We start from the raw sequence: 21,086 nt of genomic DNA on the forward strand, positions 1-21,086 counted from the left end.
GACGATTCTATTTTGCGAATCGCGTAGATTTTCTTTTACGTGCGAGCAAGCGAGCCTGAGAGCCGCGCTCTTCCGATATCGAACAGCACCACGTCGGAACCCCAGAGACAGACCTCAGTCTCCTCAGGTCCTTTTGATTGACTCGACGTTTCTCGCCTGAGCTTCGGCTTCAAAACTTTTTGCACTTCCTGCTGACCGGCTCAAGAGTGGTCACGGCATGGTCTCTCGTTCGCCTTCAAGCATCAACCATGACAAAGGAAGTAGTTACAGCTAAAGCGAGAAACAACAAAGATTCGATCAGAAAAACTACTCGAGAGACATGTCTTGTCAATCGCAAAATTCCTCAAAGAACTCCTCGCACCCGTGAATAAAGTCCAACTCTCCCGTGAACTCTTCTTCGACCTCGATAGCCTCAATCGCACTTCCTTTCACTTCGATCCCTTCCTTCTCCGCCACCTTCAAGAACTTTTTCAATCCTTTTACCGAGAAACTATCGGTCTATTCAGGCAATTGCCAATCAGGATACGGTCCCCATCCATCTCCATTCGGTCCAGTCCAAGGTTCTCCTCCTATATCCATAATCTTGGTTCCCATTTCTCCCTCGACGTTTTCGAACCAGATCGTTTTGAGCGTTTCGTGCCTTTTCGGTCCAGTGACGAGCTTCTCGAGTTCGACGAGGTTGACATCGGCCTCTGATCCGAAGACGAGCATCGTGAGAGGAAGGTTCAGGAGAGCTTCGTAGAAATCGGGCGAAAGCGAGGAGGTCGTGCCTCCGACAACGAGGGATTCGAGTGAGGATAGTTCACCAAGGGCGTCGACAATCGAGCCTTGAGGAGCCGGTCCATAAATCGAGTAACGTTGTAGCGAGAGGTGGCTGAGTTCGCCGGGACATTCGAGATCGCCGAGTAAATTAAAGATTCGACAAGTTGACGACGAAGTGTCCGTAAGTTCGAGTTGAAAGATGAAGCCGAATGACGAAATGAGACGTTGAACTGAAGTGCAGCTCGTCGAGAGAGGTCCCTTGAGCGTGAGGGAGAAGAGAGAAGGGAGACAAGGGGAAATGACGGGAGGCGATTTTGGTGAGAGAACGATACCGGCCGAGGTACGATAAACCCAGAGAGTGAACTCGTCGAGGTTCGTATAGTTGAGCAAGGGAGCGTAGAAGGTCGGGTTGAACGGGTCGTCGAAGCCACGGAAACTCGAGCTCAAACTGAGAATTGACAATTTCGGGAGAGACGAAATCGAGACTTGGGGAGAGAGGACCATGGAAGCGATTCGAGACGAGCCATTGACGTACAAGTCATTGAGTTCATCGAGAGCGGAGAAGAGTTGTCGGAGTTGTTTCGAAGAAGGACTTTGGGGATCTTCGATTTCCGTGATACGGGGCGAGTTTTGACGGAACTTCGGTTCGATATCGATCTTGAGTCCCTTGACGTAGTCCGATACGATATCCGGCTGGTTCTCGACGGTCCAACACAGCTTGTCAAGTTGTTCATAGCTTCGGACGATAACTCGGCGGTACAAGACTTCTCGTTGGAATGGGAGGAATCGCTTCGAGATGGGATTAACGATGCACTGATCCGGACCTTGTACATGATTGAGAATTCTACCAAGGAGCTCGGGAGGGAGGAGAGAGGAATGATCCTGTTCAAGTCGAAAGTCAGACTGAAGCAAAGCTCAAGGCGAGGCTGACATACCTGTGACTCGTTCATGAGTGTACTAAATAGCTTTGCCGACTGTTTCGAGGTCTCTAGCGGTGACTTGTCGGTGAAACGGAAGAAACGAGATGTAACCCTTTCTCGAGCGTCGACGCACCTCTCAAGCTCACTGTTATTGCAAATACAGTCCAAGATGAGATTGCTTTGCGAGCACTCTCGATGACGGTTTACAGCGCCCGAGTAGCAGCAGCCGAAATTGAAGAAAACCTTTTTTCTAATCAGGTTATTTCCGACGAGACCAGCGAACGAAAGACCCAACGAAAGAGGGGGAAGAAAGACAAAAGAAACTAGGACACCGCAGAGTAGTGACTGATGTCTGGTGGAGAACAAAGAAAAGACCGATACCGAATAAGAGAAAAGAGAAATCAAAAACCGATTGAAAGAAAGAAAGAACACTGCTGAGAAGAACAGAGGGGAAAGAAACAGTCTAGAGTGGTTTGGAAGATTGAAGGAAAGGGGAGTTTGCGAGAGCGAAAAGATGCGAGGGAAGAGCAGAAGACAGAATTGCGAAAAACGTTTTTCTTGCTTGCGAGGTTTTTAGTCGTGGTCAGCACGCTTGGCCTGCGTAATCGACGAATCGCTGAGTTAAGTCAAGACGATACAGCAAAGACTGAGAGAAACGACGACTCACACCCTCGATATCGGCCTCAACCATCTCCTTTACGAGCTCGTCGAATCCGACATTACGCTTCCATCCGAGAACCCTTTCAGCCTTGGCGGGGGTACCGTGAAGCAAATCGACCTCAGCAGGGCGCTAAGAAAGGGATGGCAATCTTATCAGTTTTCGAAAGAAAGAGAACTGATCAGGAGAAGCCCATCGACTTACGAAGTATCGCTCATCGACTCGAACTAGTACTTTACCAGTTTGCGAGCATTTCCCAACCTCGTTAACCGTATCCCTCTCCCCTTCCCAGTTGATCGTGATTCCAACGTGACCGAACGCCTTTTCGACGAATTCTCGGACGGGGTGAGTTTCTCCCGTCGCGAGAACGAAATCGTCGGGTTCGTCTTGTTGCAACATTCGCCACATTCCTTCAACGTAGTCACGAGCGTGTCCCCAATCACGTTTAGCGTCGAGGTTGCCGAGGTACTAGAAAACAGCACATCAACCAAACGGGAAGTAAAAAATCAGTTTTCTTTCCCTCTGGAGGTAAAGTTTCTTCGAGAAAGGTTGACATACGAGGCATTCTTGTTGACCAAGCGAGATCTCCGCAACCGCCCTCGAAATCTTCCTCGTGACGAATGTCCTACCCCTTCGAGGCGATTCGTGATTGAACAAGATTCCATTCGAAGCGTGCATTCCATACGACTCGCGGTAATTCTTGACGATCCAGAACGCGTACAATTTCGCGACTCCATAGGGGGAACGAGGGTAGAAAGGAGTGGTTTCGGATTGAGGAGTTTCGACGACTTTACCGTATAGTTCAGAGGTGGAGGCTTGGTAGAATCGGACGTGGTGTGTGAGTCCGCAGGTACGGATAGCGTCGAGAAGACGGAGAGTTCCGAGGCCGTCAACATCTCCCTGGAGAAACAGCACACGGGATCAGGTTTCGCCCGAGGTTGCGATAAAAACGAAAATGAGTGAAACTAACGGTGTATTCGGCCATGTCGAACGAGACCTTTACGTGAGATTGAGCAGCCAAGTTGTAGATTTCGGTAGGTTGAACAGAAGAGATGATCGAAACGAGGTTGGTGGTATCGGTAAGATCTAACGGGAAAAGCGGACAGGAAGTTCAGTCAACTCGTCTCGCGTGCAAGCTGAAACAGGGAGATGCAACATACCTCCGTAGTGGAGAACCATCTTGGGGCCTACAACAACACGAATAATCGGGATCAATCTCCGGAAGAACAGTTCAGAGTGAGCGAGAATGTCGGAACTCACGCTCGTGAACATCTCGGTACAAGTGTTCGATACGACCCGTGTTGAAAGAAGAAGAACGACGAATCCTATTTCCCTCGAGTTTGAATCAGTAAAACACGTCTCAAGAGAGAACAAAAGGGAGATCGAGAAGAGAGAGTAACTCACAATCCGTGAACCTCGTAACCTTTCTCGAGCAAGAGTTCAGTCAAGTAAGATCCATCTTGACCAGTAATACCTATCGCGCGAATGGGTACACCCGAGTTGGATTAGTTTTCGAGAGATTCTCGAAGGGTTGGCGTGGCAGCAAGAATCGCCTTTCTCTCCCCCAACAACGAAAGAGCGAGGGCTTACCGGTCAAGAGGGCGACTTTACGAGTTCTGTACTGTTGAGGGTCGAGTCTGGTTCCCATCGTAGGGGCGTAGGTCGGTGCCATGTGAAGGGAGAGTCCTCCTTTTGTGTGTTGCGCTGCGGAGGAGCGGGAAGGCGTGTTTCCGGTAGCTAAATCGGCAGACATTTCTTCTTCGTGTCTATCGGTCTATCGGAGAAGGGAGTCGAGATGGGAGAGGAGAGGGAGAGAGAGAAAGGAAAGTGAATTCTCGGCGCGTCTCTCTCGCTCAGGACGCTTCTCTGTGAGACTCTCCCTTTCATCTGTCTCATCCTCATTTCCGTTCTGCTACTCATTCGCGCAAAGGGGCGCGTCGTATTCGCGAAAAGAGCGAGAAGGATTTTGCACCTTCGCAGATTCCGGTTTCGTTTCGCAAGCGACCTGCGACTTGCATCTAATGTCCCTCGACAACATTGATGTTTCGAGGTTAACCTCGACGAAAAAGCAAAGACTTGCCTCTTCTCATTAAAGCAGAAAATGGATTTCCGGAGGCCCTCTTCCTCGACTTGGCGACGAACCAAAGTCAAAGATCGAAGGCTAGAAAGAGCCCGTATGAGTGGGATAACTTCGTGTGAGACGACGAGGCGGGTCGTATGGATACGCCGCATCTGAATCGCCTGTGCGCCGTGCGAGAGTCGCGCTGAAATCGAAAATCATAGCTCAACGACTCTTTCCTCGACTCGGCGTGTTCGTGGCGATGTAACTTGCACCAGGCAATCTATGGCAAATAAGTCTAACATACGAGAGTGACCAGCTCGTTAAACCCAAGAAGAACATATGAAGCGTGCGAAAACGAAAAAAACTAACGGAACCCTAGACTCCCATAACCTCCCCAACTCTAGCGTTAATCAGCATCCGGTAACTCCCTCTCGACCAGCCTATCCCATGTTTCTTCCTTCCATTCCATCTCCTCCAACAATCCAAACACTCTGTCTTCCGTGCATCCCATTTCCGTATAAACTTCTTCTACCTCAACTCCACTCGCTCCTTTTCCCTCCTCCCGTTCCGTACTATCTCCTCCTATTGTAAGTAGCCCCTTTTCCCGTTTAACGATCGCGACTGCCCCTTGATCCTTCCCCTTGAAAACGTTTTCCAATTCCTCCAAATTCGGGTTAAACAACCTCGGTTCAAGTATCTTTAGTAACACCAAACTCGTTCTAAACGCGAACGAATCCCCTTCCAACAGAAAGATGTCGAACAACCTCGTACTCAGTTCCAATTCGAGGTAACCGATGAATAAGGTCGTTAACCACGGGACGAGGTATAAGGAGGGACGGACGACGGAGGAAGAGAAATTAGAGTAGACTTTGGGCATCGAATCGGCGAGGAGTGTGTCGAAGACTCGTTCGTAGGAAGAGAGGGAGGAGGAATTTGAGGAGTAGAAGGATTTGAGGAAGGATTTGTGGATTAGGTTCAGAAGGGAAATGAAGGCTTCGGGCGGGGGCATGTTGACGAGGAGGAGACTTGCTGGATAGGCTAAACCTCGAGGCTGTGATTCAAGATCAAGTCAACACGAAACCTCACGATGAGGTGGTTTTGAGAGAGATGAAGCTCACGTATTTGGGTATCGGTCGATCAAGATCATGTACCGCCCAAGCCAGCAGCAAATCCAGTAGATCATCATGCATAACCCCTCCTTTCTTCTGAAACAACTTCAAACTCGGTAAAACATTCTCCATTTCCTCCTCGGCTTCTCTCCTAAACTCCTCCAATCGTTCATTCCCTCCCTCCAATCCCTTCTTCGCTCTCTGTAGTGAGATCGCATAAGAATTCTTTGGAATCGCCAGCCCATTCCCGATGCAAAGTGACCATAACCTCCCTCGAAACCTCACTGGCATAGTTCCTTGCCACCACAGTTTACGGAGGTATCTTCCTTCGGACGTATCGTGTAAGACGGCTCTCCAATTCGGAAGGATTTGGGATTCCCAAGTAGGGAGAGCTGAAGCGAGTGCGGAAGCTCGTGCCGCAGCTTTTTGTTCCGATTCTAATCGTTTTCGTTTCTCTATAATACCACTCTTTCACATCAGCTTTTCGCTCGGACATACGGGGAGAAAGGAAGAGAGAGGAGAGGAGCTTACCGGCTTCCTTACTCGCAGCCAACATGTCCGCCAATTGTTTCAAATGTTTCTCCTCTTCCTCTCGATTCTTCGGCGGTAAATCCCTCTGTCTCGTCATAGAGATGATCTTTTGCATGACTGAAGGTCGAGAGGCGTTTTGTTGTTGTTTCGCTGGGGAAGGTTGTTCGACTTTGGATGAATCGGGTGGTTGAGACATCCCTTGCGCTCCTCCTCCTCCGGCTCCTTCTTCCGACGTTTGCGGAGTCATGGAGGTCGAGCCGTTGCGTTGACGTTGTGAAGTGGTGGAGGAAGGAGCAGGAGGTTTCGAAGAAGAGATGGAGGAAGAAGAAGGGGAAGTCGGAGCGTGAGTCGTTGGCGCAGTCGAGGCGATTTCACTCGTACTAGCTAGCTCATTCTGAGTGTTCGAGTTGACTGATCCGTCCGACTCTCGACGGAGATCGTTCCGAGTAGAGGAAGGGGAAAAAGAGGAGGGTTCATTCGGATCATTCAACGAGATCGCTTCGAATCCTGCTTCAGGTTCAGTCCATTGCGAATGTTGCGCCTCTTGCACTTCTGTGGAGGAGTCGACAGGATTGGTAGAGTCTGTGATAGGAGGAACGGAAGGGGATTCTTCGGGAGGGGCTCTGCTCAGAGTGAAAGATAATCGACGTGTTGTACCTTCGAACGACGCGTTTGACAAGTGTTGATCCGGTTCTGGTTCTTGCATCGTACACTACGAGGCGTGGTTGCTGGTTCGGAATGGGTGAGGGGAAAAGGAAGAAGAGCCGAGCCGAACTTCTTCCCGACGTCTTTCGCCCGAGCCTCGACCAGCGATTTGAAGGATGACTGGTAGTGATGAACCTAGACTGAAAGTACTATCCCTCAACTGCTGGTGAGTCCTCCTCTTCGTTGTGCTGTCCACTTCGAGAGCTGATGATGAAATCTCCCTCAACCTTTCGATAGGGGACTATGGATCGTAGCGAACAAACGACGAGAACGTATTCAAGCTATCGCAGAATGGATCTCAAACTCCTCTGGCTCCTCCCGAAACTCCTACCATTCCGATTCGAGTGATTTACCGAATGAGTCTGAAGTTGGAGGTGGATACGACGTGATTGCGTTGCAAGAGATTTGGGTTAGGAACGATTTCGATCTGATAGCGGAACGGGCGAAACGAGCTGGTTTAATCTACTCGAAATTCTTCTACAGGTAAAGTCTCGTCGTTCAGTTTTCATTTTCTCTTCGCAAAACTGTACTCATTTCTCGCCGATTGTGCAGTGGTGCGATCGGATCCGGTCTAGCGTTCCTCTCTCGACATTTTCTCGAATCATCCTTCATCACCGCCTACCCTTTGAACGGTTTCCCCTTACATTTCATCCAAGGAGATTTCTTTGCCGGAAAATCAACTTGCGGGATCTCAATCCGTGTTCCAGGCATCGATCGCCTAGTCGACGTGTTGAATACGCATATGTATGCTCCAGGAGGGGAAGGAGATCAGTTAGATGGAGCGCATAGGATCGCTCAGGCTTGGGAATTGGCGAAATTGGTGAATGAAAAAACGGAACGAGGGAGACATGTCATCTGCGTAAGTTCTCCCCTTTCCTCACTCCCACTCTTGACGTCGTAACTCTGACTCGGTATGCGTAGACGGGAGACTTCAACTCTCAACCCCATTCAATCATTATTCAACTAATTCAATCCCTCTCTCAACTCTCCGATTCCTGGCTCGAAACTCATCCTGCACCTCCCTCTATCGCCTCTACCCAACATCGCTCTCTATCTCCTCTCCAAGTCATGCACACCCACGGGATCACCTGCGATTCACCGTTAAACACCTACTCCGCAAAGAAACTCAAACATAAATCACCTTCCGACGACGTAATCATACGAGGAGGGAAACGTCTCGACTATATCTTCTACCGCTCTCCTCCTGCCTCCTCGAATCACTTGAAAGCCGTCTCAACGGAATTGAGACTGACAGAAACCGTACCGAATCTCTCCCCTCCAACTTCCTACTCTGATCATTTCGCCCTCGAAACGATCTTCACTCTCTCCTCTACCCCACAATCCTCGCCCTCACATCTGAACGCTTCCGAGCTCCTACTCCGCGCCTTGTCGACGCTCTCCTCAGCCTACCGACAAAACTCCCTTCGCTCGCGCCATCACCTCCAACTCTTTTTCCTTTCCCTCCTCCTCGTTCCCATACTCTCCATCTCCGCTTCTTTCGAACCTTTAAAATTGTTGAACTGGATCTGGGTCCTTCTTGGGGTGGTGAACGGAGTAGCGGGATCGACGATGCTTTATGTTGGGTTTATCGCGGGGAATTGGGAGAGAGGGGGATTGAGGAATGTCGTAGGGGAGATAGAGGATGAGGTGGAGAGGAGGAGGAAGAGACAGGAGGAGGGGAACTGGTGAGAGTGGATACAAGGCTTACTTATTGTTGTTTTCAATTTTGCGATGTAAGTTCTCGTCTCGAACAAAACCTGGAGGAGAGGAGAGACGGCGACAGGGACAGAGACAGAGACAGAGACGGAATTTCAAACAACAACAGACAGAACGACAGACAGCAGAGAGACAAGTCAGGCTAGGCTTTCCAATCCTCCTTGATCTTCCAATCGATTTTCTTCGACTTGCAAAACTCGTAAAACGCTAATTCAGTCTTCGACATGATCCTTCCACCGTTCATCTTCTTCTTCTTTTCATCCTTCTTCTCGTCTTCGTCGCTGTCCCCTTCGCCATTGTCGGAGGAATCCAATTCATCTTCTTCACTTTCACTTTCGACCGCCTTCGATTTCGATTTTCCTTTCCCTTTCTTTAGATCCTTCCCTCCTCCTCCTTCTTTCTTCTTCGTCGTCGCGGCGGCTTTCGATCTAACAGCACGTTTCTTGATCCCAACACTGATCAATTCCCTCAATTTTGGCAATTTTTTCTTCTTGATCGCACTCTGTACCATTCCTCTCAAGCCCGAAATGTTCGTATCTTCAATTGTGAGTTGAACGAGTGACGATAGGTGAGGTAGTAGTTCGAGGAAAGAGTCGGGAGCAGGGGAGGAAGGGAGATAGGCGACGGTGAGGAAGAGGGAACGGAGAGAGTTTGGACGCGAAAGGATCGAGAGGAAGGGGGACACAGAGTGAGTTGATTCTTCGGATTCTTTCTCCTCCTCCTTCTTGGAGTCGGATTGATCGTCCTCGGCGTCGGATGCGAGTTGATCAGTTTCTTCCCCCTCCTCGTCGCCGTCGGCGGCGGTTACGACTTGCTTTCCTTTCACTCCAGTTTTCGTTTTCGATCCAACTCCTTTCTTCTCCTTCGCTACTTTTTTCTGATGAAGTAACTCTTTCCTCTTCAACGCGACAGTTTGTTCTCCCCATCTATCCCAAACTTTCAAAACTTCCAACCCACTCTTGTTCCCTTCTCCTCCCTCTTCTGCTTCTTCTTCGCCTCCGCGACCCCCAACCAGTTCCTCGATAGCCCCCCAAGCGATTCGACCTTCGACTTCTCCAGATCCTTTCCCACCCGGTAACGACATTTCCAACCATTTCAATTCCCTTTGACCTCCTAACAGAACCTTCACCATTCTCCCCGTCAAAGTTGAACTTTTCTCCACCACGATTTTCCTCAACTTCGGCATTGACTCCTCCTCCTCTTTCGATAGCGAGGGTAAAGGTCGATTGCAATCCCCCCGTAAGATTGAAGTTTCGAACGAAACGAGGTTGGACCAAGCTGGGAAAAGAGTTTGAACGAGATCGTGGAACCAGATTTCACCGCCTTTGAGGGAGAAATGAACGAGCTGAGAGAGCTGAGTGAGAGAGGAGAGGGAAGGGGTGAAGAGATGAGGGAGGGGGTTGTGCGATGGGGGAGGAACGGAAATGTGTAGACAAGTGAGGGAGGAGGAGATTGGAGTGAAGATTGAGCGGAGGGAGGAGACGGAAGAGGTCAAGGAAGGAGGATAGATCGTCTCGAGTCTGTCGCGAGTCGGAGAACATCAGCTGAGGTGGTCAAGACGGAGAGAGAGTGAAAAAGCTTACTCGAGATTGAGACTTGAAGTTTCCGTTTCAATCTCTTTCCCTTTCTTCGTTCGCTTGTATTTCGCGAATCTGTTGACTTGTGAGAATCCACCGAGCGAGGGATGTTTGTGCAAAAGAGGTAGAGCGATCGAGTAGAAGTATTTCGAAACAGAGGCGAACTCAACGAGTCGACTCGATTGACCTGTGAGAAAGGCTCTCGATGGTGACCGAATTGAGTCAAGACCGTCGAAAGACTTACCCTGTGAAGCGAAATCGAGAATCAAAGCAAAGACCTCTTTCGGGATTTCGATCTCTTTCGAGAACGGTCGACGAGTTTCTTCCTCCTCCTCGAGCTCAGATAGATCAGACGACTCATCTGCTACCCGAGAGCGTTTTGAAGACATGTTGATGACGTGTGAAGCGAGAGAGTGATGGGAGAGAAAGGAAGGGGAGCGAGCGAAGTCACGTTCCCTCTCTCGCTCTCTCGCTCGCTCTTTCGCGTACGGTGACTCGCGATTGGCGAATTCTCAACTAGAGCGAATCTCGGACAGATGATCATTGACAAACGAAAAGCAAACGAGTAAGGTACGAGAAACAAAATTCGTGTCTGGAGCGGAAAAAGGAGGGAGAGAACAGAAAAGCGTCGAGCAAAGAGAATCAACAGACAACCAACCCAGAGAAGGGGGAATAGTACTACAATCGAAAGAGAACCACAGCCGCTGATCATTCAGGGAGATACCTATCGTTTCCAAACATCACCCTCATCCGAGGAAAGCATAACGAATTCATCATCCTCATCCGACGATTCCAGTTCACTGCTATCGCTGCTTTCTTCCGAAGGTACGTAATCTTCATCATCTTCTTCGTCCGTATCGATCGTCGCCGAATTGTCTTGAACGAAAGGACGAGGTTCGCCTCGGATCGATTCGAAATCGGATTCCGCTTCAGAGAGGGAGAAAGTCGTCGATGGAGCGATCGAAGTCGCGGTAGAGGTTGAAGTCGAAGCTACGGTAGCGGGGATGGAAGCGGCTTTACCTCCAGCGTTAAGGGAGGGGGTGATGATAGAGGAAGAAGTGAGAGAGGCGGAATTTCGTAGAGTTCCGTCAGATTCGACCGTGATATCGACTGAGCGCATGAAACCCGGATCTTCAGTATCTCAACGAGGACTGAAATGAGGCGAGAGACGTACGCCAGAATCGATCCCCAAACTTGTTTCCCTCCTCATCTTCCAATGTAAAGAAACTCATGAACCTTCCATCTTCCTCCGGCGCCTTGCACTCGCATTGTACCTCCGTTTCTTCTCCAACTCCAAGATCGGCTACGTTGAATCCTCGCTTCGAGGAGTTGTTCGCTTCGAATCCACCGACGTTGACAAGTCGAACATTTTTCCAGGCGATCGTTCCAGAGTTTCGAACTTTCCAGACTTTACAGAACTCGGAGCCGGCGGGAACGATCGATCCATCTTGGAGAGTGATCTGTACGTATTGCGAACGAATCAGTGCGAATCCTGCTTTCGCCAGACCGGAAGACTGGCGAGAAGAAGGAACTCACGTCAGCGACGTAGGAACAACCTAAGCGTTTCTCCTCGTTCTTTCTCGCATCGACTTTCATCGCTTGTTCCTCCTCTTCCTCTTTCTCATCCTCGGAAGATTCCGATTCCGATTCGATTTTGACTTGGTTAACCTCTTTCGGTTTCTCAACTTCCTTCATCTCCTCATCTCCTCCGACCTGAGTACCGACAGTCGAGGTCTGAGTCTTTTCCGTCGAGACGGCCTTCTCGGTCGAAGGAACAGGAGGAGAGGTGAGAGAAGAAGTATGAGTTTGAACGGCGGCTCCAATGGTCGAGATCAGATTCGCGATTGGGTTCGAATGAGTCGTAGTCGCCGGCGTAGCAGTAGGACCTTGAGCGCCTCCTCCTTCTCCTTCTCCGGTGAACTCTCGAGCACGTCGAACCGAAACGGCGAATCCTCCTCCTCCTCCTTCCGCAGGAATTCCAAAGAAGGTTTTCATCGGTTGACGAATCTTCAACAAGTGATGATCGAGGGGATGACGAGGGATTGGATCGGCTTCACAATTTTGACAAAGATCGAAATCGGGGCAGTTCGAGTGGGTGCACTTGAATCGAGCTCCTCGAATCGGAGAGGTTTGACAGCCGTCGCATCGAACGTGGTGGTGTACTGGAGTCGAGTTGATTCGAGGGTGCCATTTCAAGTCGCGAGGGTGGTGGATCGAAACGAAATTGTGTCCGGGATGGACTTCGGAAGTTGTCGAAGAGGAGGAATAGCAAGTTTCGCAGCAATCCCAGTCGGGACAGTCGGTGCACTTCATGCGAGTTCCGGTGATCGTCTTTTGACAGATGTCGCACGTAGCGTTGTGAACGAGGGGTCGGGCGACAGGAGCGGGAGGAGAAGGACGAGCGGGAACAATGGTCGAAGCGGGGGTGACGACGCGAGGAGTAGGTTGACGTTCGACTTCGACAGCACCTCGAAGAGAAGGAAGAGCGGCAGATCCAGGTCGAACGATCTCGGAGAAGGCGTGAGCACCGGGATGGAACTGAGTGCGGAAATCGACGCAAGATCTGCATAAACGTCAATTGAAGTCAGTAGAGAGCAAATACAGAGCAGCATAGTTGTCACTCACTCGCAGAGATCGTAGTTGCTGCACGAACGGCATTTGAAGCGACTTCCAGAAATCGTTTTTCTGTGAGCGATCGAAGAAGATCACGAAAGAGTCAGCCCAAGGTCTCAGAACGACTGAACAAGACATACAGAAGAGGAACGTACAAGCAACGGTCACAGAAGACGTGCTTGTGTACGACCTTCGGTTCGACGGGATTCGCACGAGGAGGAGAAACGAAAACGGGAGCCGATTCCTTCTTTGATTCTCCCGCGTTCAACCTGAACGATCCAGCTTCGTCTCCGAAAGTATCGGCGAGGTGTACGTTCAAGTCCTTGACGAAAGTCTCGAGCATGTTTCGAACGCTTCCCCAAGTCTCTTTCTTGTCGAGTTTTGCGATGACGGGTTTGGCCTCTTCCTGCTCCTTCTGATTCGAAGCGGCGGCTCCTCCTCCCGAGGTTGACGAAGAGGCAGTAGAGCTTGTCGAGTACGCGGCGTGGTAGCCAGGTTTCGAAATTGCAGGACGAGCGGGTTCAAACCGTTTCGAGATGTCATCGATCCCACTCTTCCCTTCGAATCGTCTCGAGATCTGATCGATTCCATTCTTTCCACCAGTCGAAAGGGGCGAGTAATCGACAAGAGATTCTCCAGTGGTCGACTCGGTGTTCGAGAAGGAAGTTGCGAGAGGTTTCTCCGTTTCCGTTTGTTCCTTCTTGATTCCCTTCTTCTCGACGATGAAGACCAGGACTTTCCTTCCCTTCTCATCGATCTTGACGATATGAGGCGAGTTCAAGAGGGGTTGACAGACGTGAGAGACGAAATCTGGATAAGAATCGAGTTTGATCGAGGGGTTTCCGAGCGAGTCTCGGATTGCGAGGGTGAATGTGCCAGGGTGAATGGAGAGGACTTGGGCAGTACGATCGTAGAGACCCTGTCAGAGATAGGAGGGGGGTTAGACGACTTCCGAACGAGGATGACGAAGCGATGCGGAACACTAACAGAGAAGACGGCAGGCGAAGCGATTTTGCCCGTGTAACCATAGCGACGAGAGACGTGGCTAGGTCCATCATCATAATGCAGTTTGAAGACGTAACTCGAGGAGACTAGCGGATGAATGCGTCAAATAGATGAAGGGTCAGTGTTAGGCGAGGAGGCGACAAGAGTCAGCGTTTGTCGCTCCACACAGATATGAGAGTGTCGGCTCACCGTCCATAACTATCGCTAGGCCTCCCTGACGAGGTTGAGTCGGGGGTCGAAGCGGGGAAGGAGGGCGAGGTGGAGGGGAGGAGGAAGAGTGGCGAGGGCGCTGGATCAATTGACGATAAGCTGAGAGCGTTGACGAGATGTGCTGTTGCCTCGCTCGATAGACGCGAGAGTGGGTGGAAGAAGGAAGAAGAGGCACTTCGCACGGCACAATCGTAATTCAGCTCAGAATTTCACCGAGTTGTATCCCTATCAATCACGCTCGAGTTGTACTGAAAGAGCACTCCAAGCTGCCGGAAGGCAGCAGGAAGCTCGATTGAGATTACTGCATCTTGCGAAAAAGAAAACTCTATAGTATTGGGGAAACGACAAACTAAGGACACAAGGTATATACAAGTACTAGCTATTAATGCTTCTAATCTTTACGAATCTCTACACCTTTGTTCGCTCCGAGTGCGCTGCGAGGAGAGCGAAGAAAAAGCACGAAAAATCAGTTTTCGATTTCGCGAAATTGAACGGGTTCAGAAAGACTCACTCCTTGATCACACCGTAGAGTAAGAATTGAGACGAAACGAGACCAGCGGTCATGATGATCCTGGGACCGAGTCCTGCCCAGATTCCAGCGAAACCGACTTGTTTCGAACAGTTGACCATTTTCGACATTGTTGAACCTTTTCCTCCTTCTCCCTTGTTGATCATACTATGAAGTCGGTACCGAGGGTTGTCGAGAGCGAGAGGATGGATCGAGTGGCGAGAAGGTGAGTTTAGCGGAGACGAGGGGCGAAGGAAAGATTCAGCAAGGACGTTTCGCACGGAAACGAAACGAGAGAACAACGGACCTGAGAAGGGTATCTCCAGGATGACTTAGCACTGCAGCGACGACACCAGCTCCAAGACCGCACCCTAGAGTGAGTCCGGTCTGTTCGAGAGTCGACAAACTCGCTTGTCTCTCCGCCGACATCGTACTGTAGGCCCACTCATGAAGCACCTCGTTCGTCGCAAACTGTCCGATCGCGTACATTGATTGTTTGAAGTAGAGGGGTACGAAGGCGGCGTAAAGTTCCCGCACTCCTCCTTCGGCTGCCATGCGTTTGAATCCGGTGAGGAGATTCGTGGCGTAGTTTCGATCTGAAACGAGTCGGATTCGTACCGCTTCGAGTGGTGCGAGATAGACTGTACAGCATGGGGGTTAGTAGGCGGTTACTCAGGACGGAAACGGAAATGAAAACTGAGAGAAACGCACTATCTGCGAAGAATTCGGCAACTCTGTGTTCTCGTTCATTCGTTGTGTCAGTATCCTCTCTCCAGGTCTGTACTGATGACGAGCGAGAGACGACTCACGCAGCAGAACCCAAATAAATCGCCATTCGATGTTCGACCGCTTTCTCTGGTCCCCCGACTCCTCTCGCGAATTGCAACTTGAAGAAATCGTTCAACGCAAACTTGAGTCCTCCCTGTCCAAAGTATCCGACCGCGGTTGATCCAAATCCAGTCGCCAAACCTCGAATTCCTTCTTGTGAGACGATTTTTCGACCCGTTTGAACCATGCCGAGTTTCGCTAATGCCGGTTCCAGTTGGATACGAGTCTTGACGACGTCGATCTGTGATACACATGGGAGACAGACGAACGCGTTTCAGCTCGGTTACGACGAAGAGAGAGCTCGGAGAGGGCAGACTGACGGGAACCATTCCTCCGTGCGAAGCAGTACAGCATATTGCACCGGCAGCGAAGAACTTGACATAGCTACGTTGGGTCACCTCGATCAAAGGTCAGCCCCTCGGCCGGCACACAGTGAGGGAGACGAAGGAAGTGCTGCTCACTCGAGTCCAGTGAGATTCGGTAGCGCGTTATCGCTGACGGGAGTCGCTTTGGCCGCCATATGTATGAGTGAAGGAGAGGCTTGAATAGGAGTGACAGAGCAGGTTCGGCGGAAGGAGGAGCGATAAACTTTCTGAAACTCCCTCTCGCCCGCCCGTTTCGCAAAACTCCATGACGCGTGCATCGCCGAGTTTCGACGATAGTGCTACAAAATGATTATTGTCCATCTCTGATCAACCACAGAAGTACATATACCCAAGAAAAGAAAGAGAAGTAAGAAGTCAAAAACGACTAGGGGGGAGACGAAAGGGAAAAGATGCAAAATGGATGATTGCGAAATCAAGCTTGAGAAACTGATTGAGTAGCTACCGAGGTAAGAGGAGCGGGAGGACAACAAGAAGCATCCCTACAACTATCGTCGACACACAAGACGGGACATCCTTCTTGTTCCAAACCGAATTCGGCAGCGGCAGTAGCTGAGATGTGAGAAGCTGAACGAGCGATCGAGGGAACTTCGTTCGAATTCGCAACGATTTCGGGCTGGATCGTACTGAGAGCACGGTTAGAGGACATGTCAGCTGGCTACACGACGCTTGTGATAGGTTCAAGAGGCTTACGAGGAGTGGATACCGAATCTGTGGAAACGACGCTTGATCTCCCGACTGACGACGACAAGATCCGGGCCTTTAACCATGATGTGTACTGAAGCGACAATCTTGGATTCCGACAATGACCAGACGTGGAGATCTGTAGCGGTCGGAGATGGGGTAAGGTCAGTTTCTGCGCGGAAAGAACTAGAAAAGTAATTCCAAGACTCACCGTGAACATTGATGACTCCTGGCACTGCCGCGATCGATGACCTCAATCGTTCGAGAGGGACCGAGGACGGAACTCCTTGGAGTAGAATGAAAGAGGCGGATTTGACTACGATCACAGAGAAACGTCAGTTACAAACTCGGAATTTGATCGATAATGAGGGCATTTACCGAGAGGAAGGGCGCTCGAGAAGACTGAAAGTGAGAGAAGGTGAGCACTACCTCAAAGCGCGAAATGGCAGAGCGGAAGACTGACTGATAACGGTGATGATCAAACTGATTCCCGGATCCGTGTACATCCTCCATTCGTAATCCGTAAGCCAAATGAACAGACCAGCGGCAATGACACCGACATTTCCGAGCTACACGAGCACGTCCAGAACGTCAGAAATCCAGCTTGGTTTCAGTGAAGACGAAGGACGAGAAAACTCACAGCATCTCCGAGAACGTGAAGGAACACTCCCCTCATATTCATATTTCCATCACTCGCCGTCTCCGCTCCATGGTCACCATGCCCTCCGTGTCCCTCATGAGAATGATCATGCGAATCACCTCCGTTATCCGCTACGCTCGACAAAGAACTTTGTCCCCTCTTGTGATTCGCTTGAGTGGTCGTAGCTCCGTAGCCCGCATCATGAGCCTTCTTCAACACATTCGCACGTAGCTCCCCAGGGTGGACGAACAATTCCTCTTCGATGGCGTCTTCCGCTTCTCCCAATTCCGACTCTTCATCATCTTCTACGATAGTCGATGATGCTCCAGAAGGGGTAGTCGGCGATCGAGCAGCGGAGTTAGATTGAGCGATCGAAGAACCAGAAAGGAGAGGAGTACGGTCGGAAGGTTGTTCAGAATGGGAATGAGAGTGAGAATGAGATCGAGGTTTTGTCGAGGGTTTCGAAGCGCCGCCATGACTGTGTCCTCCTCCTCCGTGAGAGTGTCCTCCGTGATCATGGAACAAGAAAAGTCCGACAATGTTTGAAACGAGTCCAGCAGTTCCGACCGCGACAATCAATTTTGGATTTGTGACCTCTAATTACTCCTCCTTCTGTCAGTCCAGCGATCTTGTACGGAGTGAGTGTAGGCTCAGACGTACCAGTATAGTTGATGAACCTCGCGATCGCTTCCATCCCAATCGAGAAACACAACGCGAGTAAGAAAACTCCATTGATCAAAGCACCCAAAACTTCGGCCCTTTGCCAACCATACGAGAGTTTCGCGGATGCTTCTGTCGATTCTGCTAGTTTGAGAGCTTGGAGTGCGACGATTAAACTACAGACATCGTTCAACCTGTAATTATTTTGGCCGAGTTGCCCGGTTCGAAACGGGAGAGAGATGAGGGGAGGGGGGGAGTCAGTATCGAAATCCAAATTGAAAGTGGGTACCCAGAGAAACCTACATGTGGAAACTGTCTGCTACGAGTGCCAAACTACCTACCACCGTTCCTACTCCCAACTCGAGGAACAGGAATGCCGTATCAACTGGAGAGGGAGTTCGGGGGATTAGCTCGCGATTGCGCGCGATAGATACAAGCTGTTCACGTACTTCCTAGCAGTAGCTTTAGCTTGAACGCCCTCCGTTTGTTTGACATCGTTGAGATGGCGTAAGATGTTGGAGAGAAGTGTGAAATAGCCTCGCAAAGGTAATCGCGCAAAGTATTATCTAATTTTGAACGATTTGTAATCGAGATTGATCTGCCGTTCCGTCGCAGGCAGGGTACTCTAGACTGTAGCCAATGCTCATTTCCGCCCTGTGACCTCGGGAGAAGAAATTCGAGTACAGTCCGCCCTTTGAATTTCACGAGCTCAAGTCGCTCGTACCGATTCTAAGGGGTCCCTGGTGCAGGATTCGAGCTCAGAGAGAGTCAGTGCACACTGCAGACACTAAGGTTCATCTCCTCTCGTAACTACAAACGCGCTCGCAAGTCAGAGCGAAGTGAAAACGATCTCGATCATCGCCGCACGTGAGCTTCTGCTTCTTTCGAGATCGACAAAACCGCAATAACACACAATCGACGTACGGGGCACGCCTTATCTCTCGAGCACGGTGTCATGGACTTCGTACCTCCTTTTCAGCTCGAGGTTCCAGCGCGACGAGGAGGAGGCGCGAGATTTATGAGTAGGGGGTCAGAGTCCTACTCGTCTGCTTCTTCCTCTTCTGGTTGCTTCGATCCAATGAGGAATCAAGTTCCGAGGCAGGGTGATCCTGCTGGTGAGTCTCATCAGTCTCTAAGACGTGTCGAGGGAAGAGGATTGATAGCTCTTAATCCCCACTTCTTCACAGCTCACGGCCAGGTCCCCTCTATCGCAGGACCGAGTTCAACTTCATCTGGCGATACGAATGGAACGGGAACTACAGAACAGTCGAAGCCCGAACGACCACCAAGGCCGATGAACGCTTGGTTACTCTTTCGCACCGCTCTAGTCAAACAGCTGCAATCGTCGAACCCAGCGGAAAGGAAAGCCCAAGGCCAAATGTCAAAGGTATGTACACGCTCTCTACTACAACCGGCGCGCGATGGAAGCTGACTCTCGTTACCGAGCATATCATCGCTGAGCTCTGGAAGTCAGCCGATGCAGAGGTTCGTCCTTTTCTTCTACTTCTTCTTTCCCACTTCTTCTTTCCCGAGGCTCTCGATCGTGCTGACGCCATTTCGCAACAGACAAGGAATCATTACGAAGAACTCGCGAGAGAAAAAAAGGAAGAGCATGCGAGGTTGTATCCTGGTGACATTTCTTGCCATTTCGTCGAGATAACTGAGTTGCTGACTCACTGCTTCGTGCGCACATAACGTAGACTACCGATACACTCCTCGAGATAAACCTGCGAAGGTATCGAGGCGCCGCGCTTCAGCCCCCCAAAATCGAGCTCAACAGACGGACGTCGCTCCTCCCGGCCAAGGTTCATCCTCGTCCTCTTCGTCGACGGCACCGGCGACCCTCGCAGTTCCTCGACGCGCGAGCACGTCTACACGCTCACCTCGTACGACTCATGCCCCTCCGCCAAACTACCATCCATATGGAGCTCGTGGTCCTGCGTTAGCTCGAATCGATACTTCTCACGCGACGAGCACTTGGCAACCCCATTCGACTTCAACTTCGAACCTAGCATCTGCTGGAGCGTACCCTCATCAGAATTGGACCCCGTCATACGCTCAACCTTTTACAGACGAAAGACAACCTTTCCGTAGTGCTCCCGTCTCGGCGCCGCCCAACTTTTCCGGACGATCTCTACATGATCAGATGTTGAGGCAGCCTACTTTCGAGGGTCGAGACGTAAGTTAGAATCAATTGTCTCTTATCTCGACTCGTTCTGACAATTTCGAATCGTTCACAGGAACCGTCGTATCAACAATATTCTCCTAATTGGCCCACTTCAGCTTCTTCCACTTACTCGAACCCTCAACCTCCAGCTCTCTACGCCGGCTCTCCCGCCGTCGAGCACTCGAGACAAGCAGAATATCCAAACGCGAATTCGCTTCCTCCCGCCGAGCCTGTCCCGACTTTCGAATACTCTCTCTACCGAGCTCCGACTTCCTACCCATCTCCCATGGCTCCATCTCCAACGGACGATCAGGCAGTCTCGCCCATGACGTCTTATCGACCTCAACCTAGTCGATTCACTTCCTACGAGTCCCAACCTCAACAATACCACCCTCAATTCACGTTCAATCACTCCCAAATGTTCCCTCCTCCGCCTGCAAGTCCCTCCTCCGCGCCGTCGTACCCGGAGAACGATTTTCGAGGACCAGATGCTTTGTTGCCCGAACACGAAACCTGGAGGAACGAACGACAGAAAGTCCCTGTCAGCGTCTCACCTGTACATGAATCTTTCGACTCTCATCACCTACATTCTTCGGAACCAGTCCCTCATCACCAGCAGCGTCAGCATCAAGCTCTCTACTCGATTCCTGATCATCCGGAAACTCTCCCTCTTCCTCCTTCCGCCTAATCAGCCATCTCTTCTTTCCGGTCGTTTCTCACGCTAGTCGTAGGAACTTCCTTGTATCACTTTCTTTCTTCGTACCTTTTTTCGTTATCCGCTTCTTTGGTTGAGTATTTTGTTGGGCTTTCCCTCTCCGTTTTCGTTTGGCGATTTTCTGCAAGGTTTCTGTATCTATCCGTAACCCCGCTCCACTCCCTCGAACCTCTTCTCTGAGTGTTCTCTCCCTCCTCGCTCTCTATCTTTCGGTCGCAATCCTTGCAAACGAGTCTTTTCTTCCCCTTCTTGTCTTCCGCTTTGGCTTCCACTCTTTCTCTCGGAAGTTGATAGTAATGATTGAGGCGTACGGAACGCCACAAGATCATTTCATGAAGTTGGTGGACAGGAGATCAAACAAAGAGAGCAGCACACAAAAGACAGAGATAGAGAGGGAGATGGAGGGGTATACCAAGTGAAAAAGAAACGCTTGAACGGGATGAGGGGGACCGAATGAAAAGCGAGGCATAGGAGACTAGATGGAGCCAGAACTGAGAGGGGAACCTTCAAGCAAGAGGAATGGAAGGGAAGAACTGATGACGGAGAGAACTGAGGGAAAGAAAGAAATGGGGTATCATCGATTGTGGGACAGACATGGGGAGAATAGGGTGAAAGGGAGGAGATGGAAAGAAA

At 50.5% G+C, this 21,086-nt stretch overlaps 9 protein-coding genes across 9 annotated transcripts; 2 read left to right on the plus strand and 7 right to left on the minus strand.

Moving 5' to 3' along the window:
* Window positions 1–498: 498 nt before the first annotated feature.
* Window positions 499–1,712, minus strand: JCM6883_005472 (uncharacterized protein; the record flags this gene model as incomplete). Its single annotated transcript, XM_076632410.1, has 2 exons — window positions 499–1,644; window positions 1,698–1,712. 2 exons carry the CDS (start codon window positions 1,710–1,712, stop codon window positions 499–501), a joined length of 1,161 nt encoding a protein of 386 aa, XP_076487562.1.
* A 543-nt stretch (window positions 1,713–2,255) lies between these two features.
* Window positions 2,256–4,093, minus strand: JCM6883_005473 (GDP-mannose 4,6-dehydratase; the record flags this gene model as incomplete). The annotated part of the gene is made up of 9 exons (XM_076632411.1): window positions 2,256–2,279; window positions 2,350–2,472; window positions 2,545–2,808; window positions 2,899–3,240; window positions 3,311–3,426; window positions 3,501–3,527; window positions 3,601–3,665; window positions 3,745–3,814; window positions 3,931–4,093. 9 exons carry the CDS (start codon window positions 4,091–4,093, stop codon window positions 2,256–2,258), a joined length of 1,194 nt encoding a protein of 397 aa, XP_076487563.1.
* Window positions 4,094–4,808: 715 nt separating this feature from the next.
* Window positions 4,809–6,748, minus strand: JCM6883_005474 (uncharacterized protein; the record flags this gene model as incomplete). Its single annotated transcript, XM_076632412.1, has 3 exons — window positions 4,809–5,453; window positions 5,521–5,966; window positions 6,043–6,748. 3 exons carry the CDS (start codon window positions 6,746–6,748, stop codon window positions 4,809–4,811), a joined length of 1,797 nt encoding a protein of 598 aa, XP_076487564.1.
* A 115-nt stretch (window positions 6,749–6,863) lies between these two features.
* ISC1 (inositol phosphosphingolipid phospholipase) lies at window positions 6,864–8,436 on the plus strand (the record flags this gene model as incomplete). Its single annotated transcript, XM_076632413.1, has 4 exons — window positions 6,864–6,913; window positions 6,985–7,230; window positions 7,300–7,606; window positions 7,669–8,436. The coding sequence occupies 4 exons, from the start codon at window positions 6,864–6,866 to the stop codon at window positions 8,434–8,436; spliced, it is 1,371 nt and encodes a 456-aa protein (XP_076487565.1).
* Window positions 8,437–8,605: 169 nt separating this feature from the next.
* Window positions 8,606–10,429, minus strand: JCM6883_005476 (uncharacterized protein; the record flags this gene model as incomplete). Its single annotated transcript, XM_076632414.1, has 3 exons — window positions 8,606–9,983; window positions 10,047–10,227; window positions 10,285–10,429. 3 exons carry the CDS (start codon window positions 10,427–10,429, stop codon window positions 8,606–8,608), a joined length of 1,704 nt encoding a protein of 567 aa, XP_076487566.1.
* Window positions 10,430–10,764: 335 nt separating this feature from the next.
* Window positions 10,765–13,854, minus strand: JCM6883_005477 (uncharacterized protein; the record flags this gene model as incomplete). The annotated part of the gene is made up of 7 exons (XM_076632415.1): window positions 10,765–11,150; window positions 11,215–11,500; window positions 11,577–12,603; window positions 12,666–12,725; window positions 12,809–13,572; window positions 13,641–13,744; window positions 13,848–13,854. 7 exons carry the CDS (start codon window positions 13,852–13,854, stop codon window positions 10,765–10,767), a joined length of 2,634 nt encoding a protein of 877 aa, XP_076487567.1.
* Window positions 13,855–14,259: 405 nt separating this feature from the next.
* On the minus strand, window positions 14,260–15,724 carry JCM6883_005478 (uncharacterized protein; the record flags this gene model as incomplete). The annotated part of the gene is made up of 7 exons (XM_076632416.1): window positions 14,260–14,302; window positions 14,380–14,544; window positions 14,684–15,017; window positions 15,088–15,110; window positions 15,186–15,445; window positions 15,525–15,588; window positions 15,666–15,724. 7 exons carry the CDS (start codon window positions 15,722–15,724, stop codon window positions 14,260–14,262), a joined length of 948 nt encoding a protein of 315 aa, XP_076487568.1.
* A 278-nt stretch (window positions 15,725–16,002) lies between these two features.
* On the minus strand, window positions 16,003–18,066 carry JCM6883_005479 (cation diffusion facilitator family transporter; the record flags this gene model as incomplete). The annotated part of the gene is made up of 9 exons (XM_076632417.1): window positions 16,003–16,213; window positions 16,281–16,410; window positions 16,483–16,587; window positions 16,650–16,673; window positions 16,735–16,840; window positions 16,912–17,507; window positions 17,572–17,765; window positions 17,875–17,956; window positions 18,021–18,066. The coding sequence occupies 9 exons, from the start codon at window positions 18,064–18,066 to the stop codon at window positions 16,003–16,005; spliced, it is 1,494 nt and encodes a 497-aa protein (XP_076487569.1).
* A 460-nt stretch (window positions 18,067–18,526) lies between these two features.
* Window positions 18,527–20,426, plus strand: JCM6883_005480 (uncharacterized protein; the record flags this gene model as incomplete). Its single annotated transcript, XM_076632418.1, has 6 exons — window positions 18,527–18,686; window positions 18,759–18,958; window positions 19,018–19,056; window positions 19,138–19,201; window positions 19,272–19,750; window positions 19,812–20,426. The coding sequence occupies 6 exons, from the start codon at window positions 18,527–18,529 to the stop codon at window positions 20,424–20,426; spliced, it is 1,557 nt and encodes a 518-aa protein (XP_076487570.1).
* Window positions 20,427–21,086: the final 660 nt, after the last annotated feature.

Source organism: Sporobolomyces salmoneus (genome assembly GCF_050403485.1).
Source record: "Sporobolomyces salmoneus JCM6883 DNA, S_salmoneus_JCM6883_v1_ctg26, whole genome shotgun sequence".
NCBI lineage: Eukaryota > Fungi > Basidiomycota > Microbotryomycetes > Sporidiobolales > Sporidiobolaceae > Sporobolomyces > Sporobolomyces salmoneus.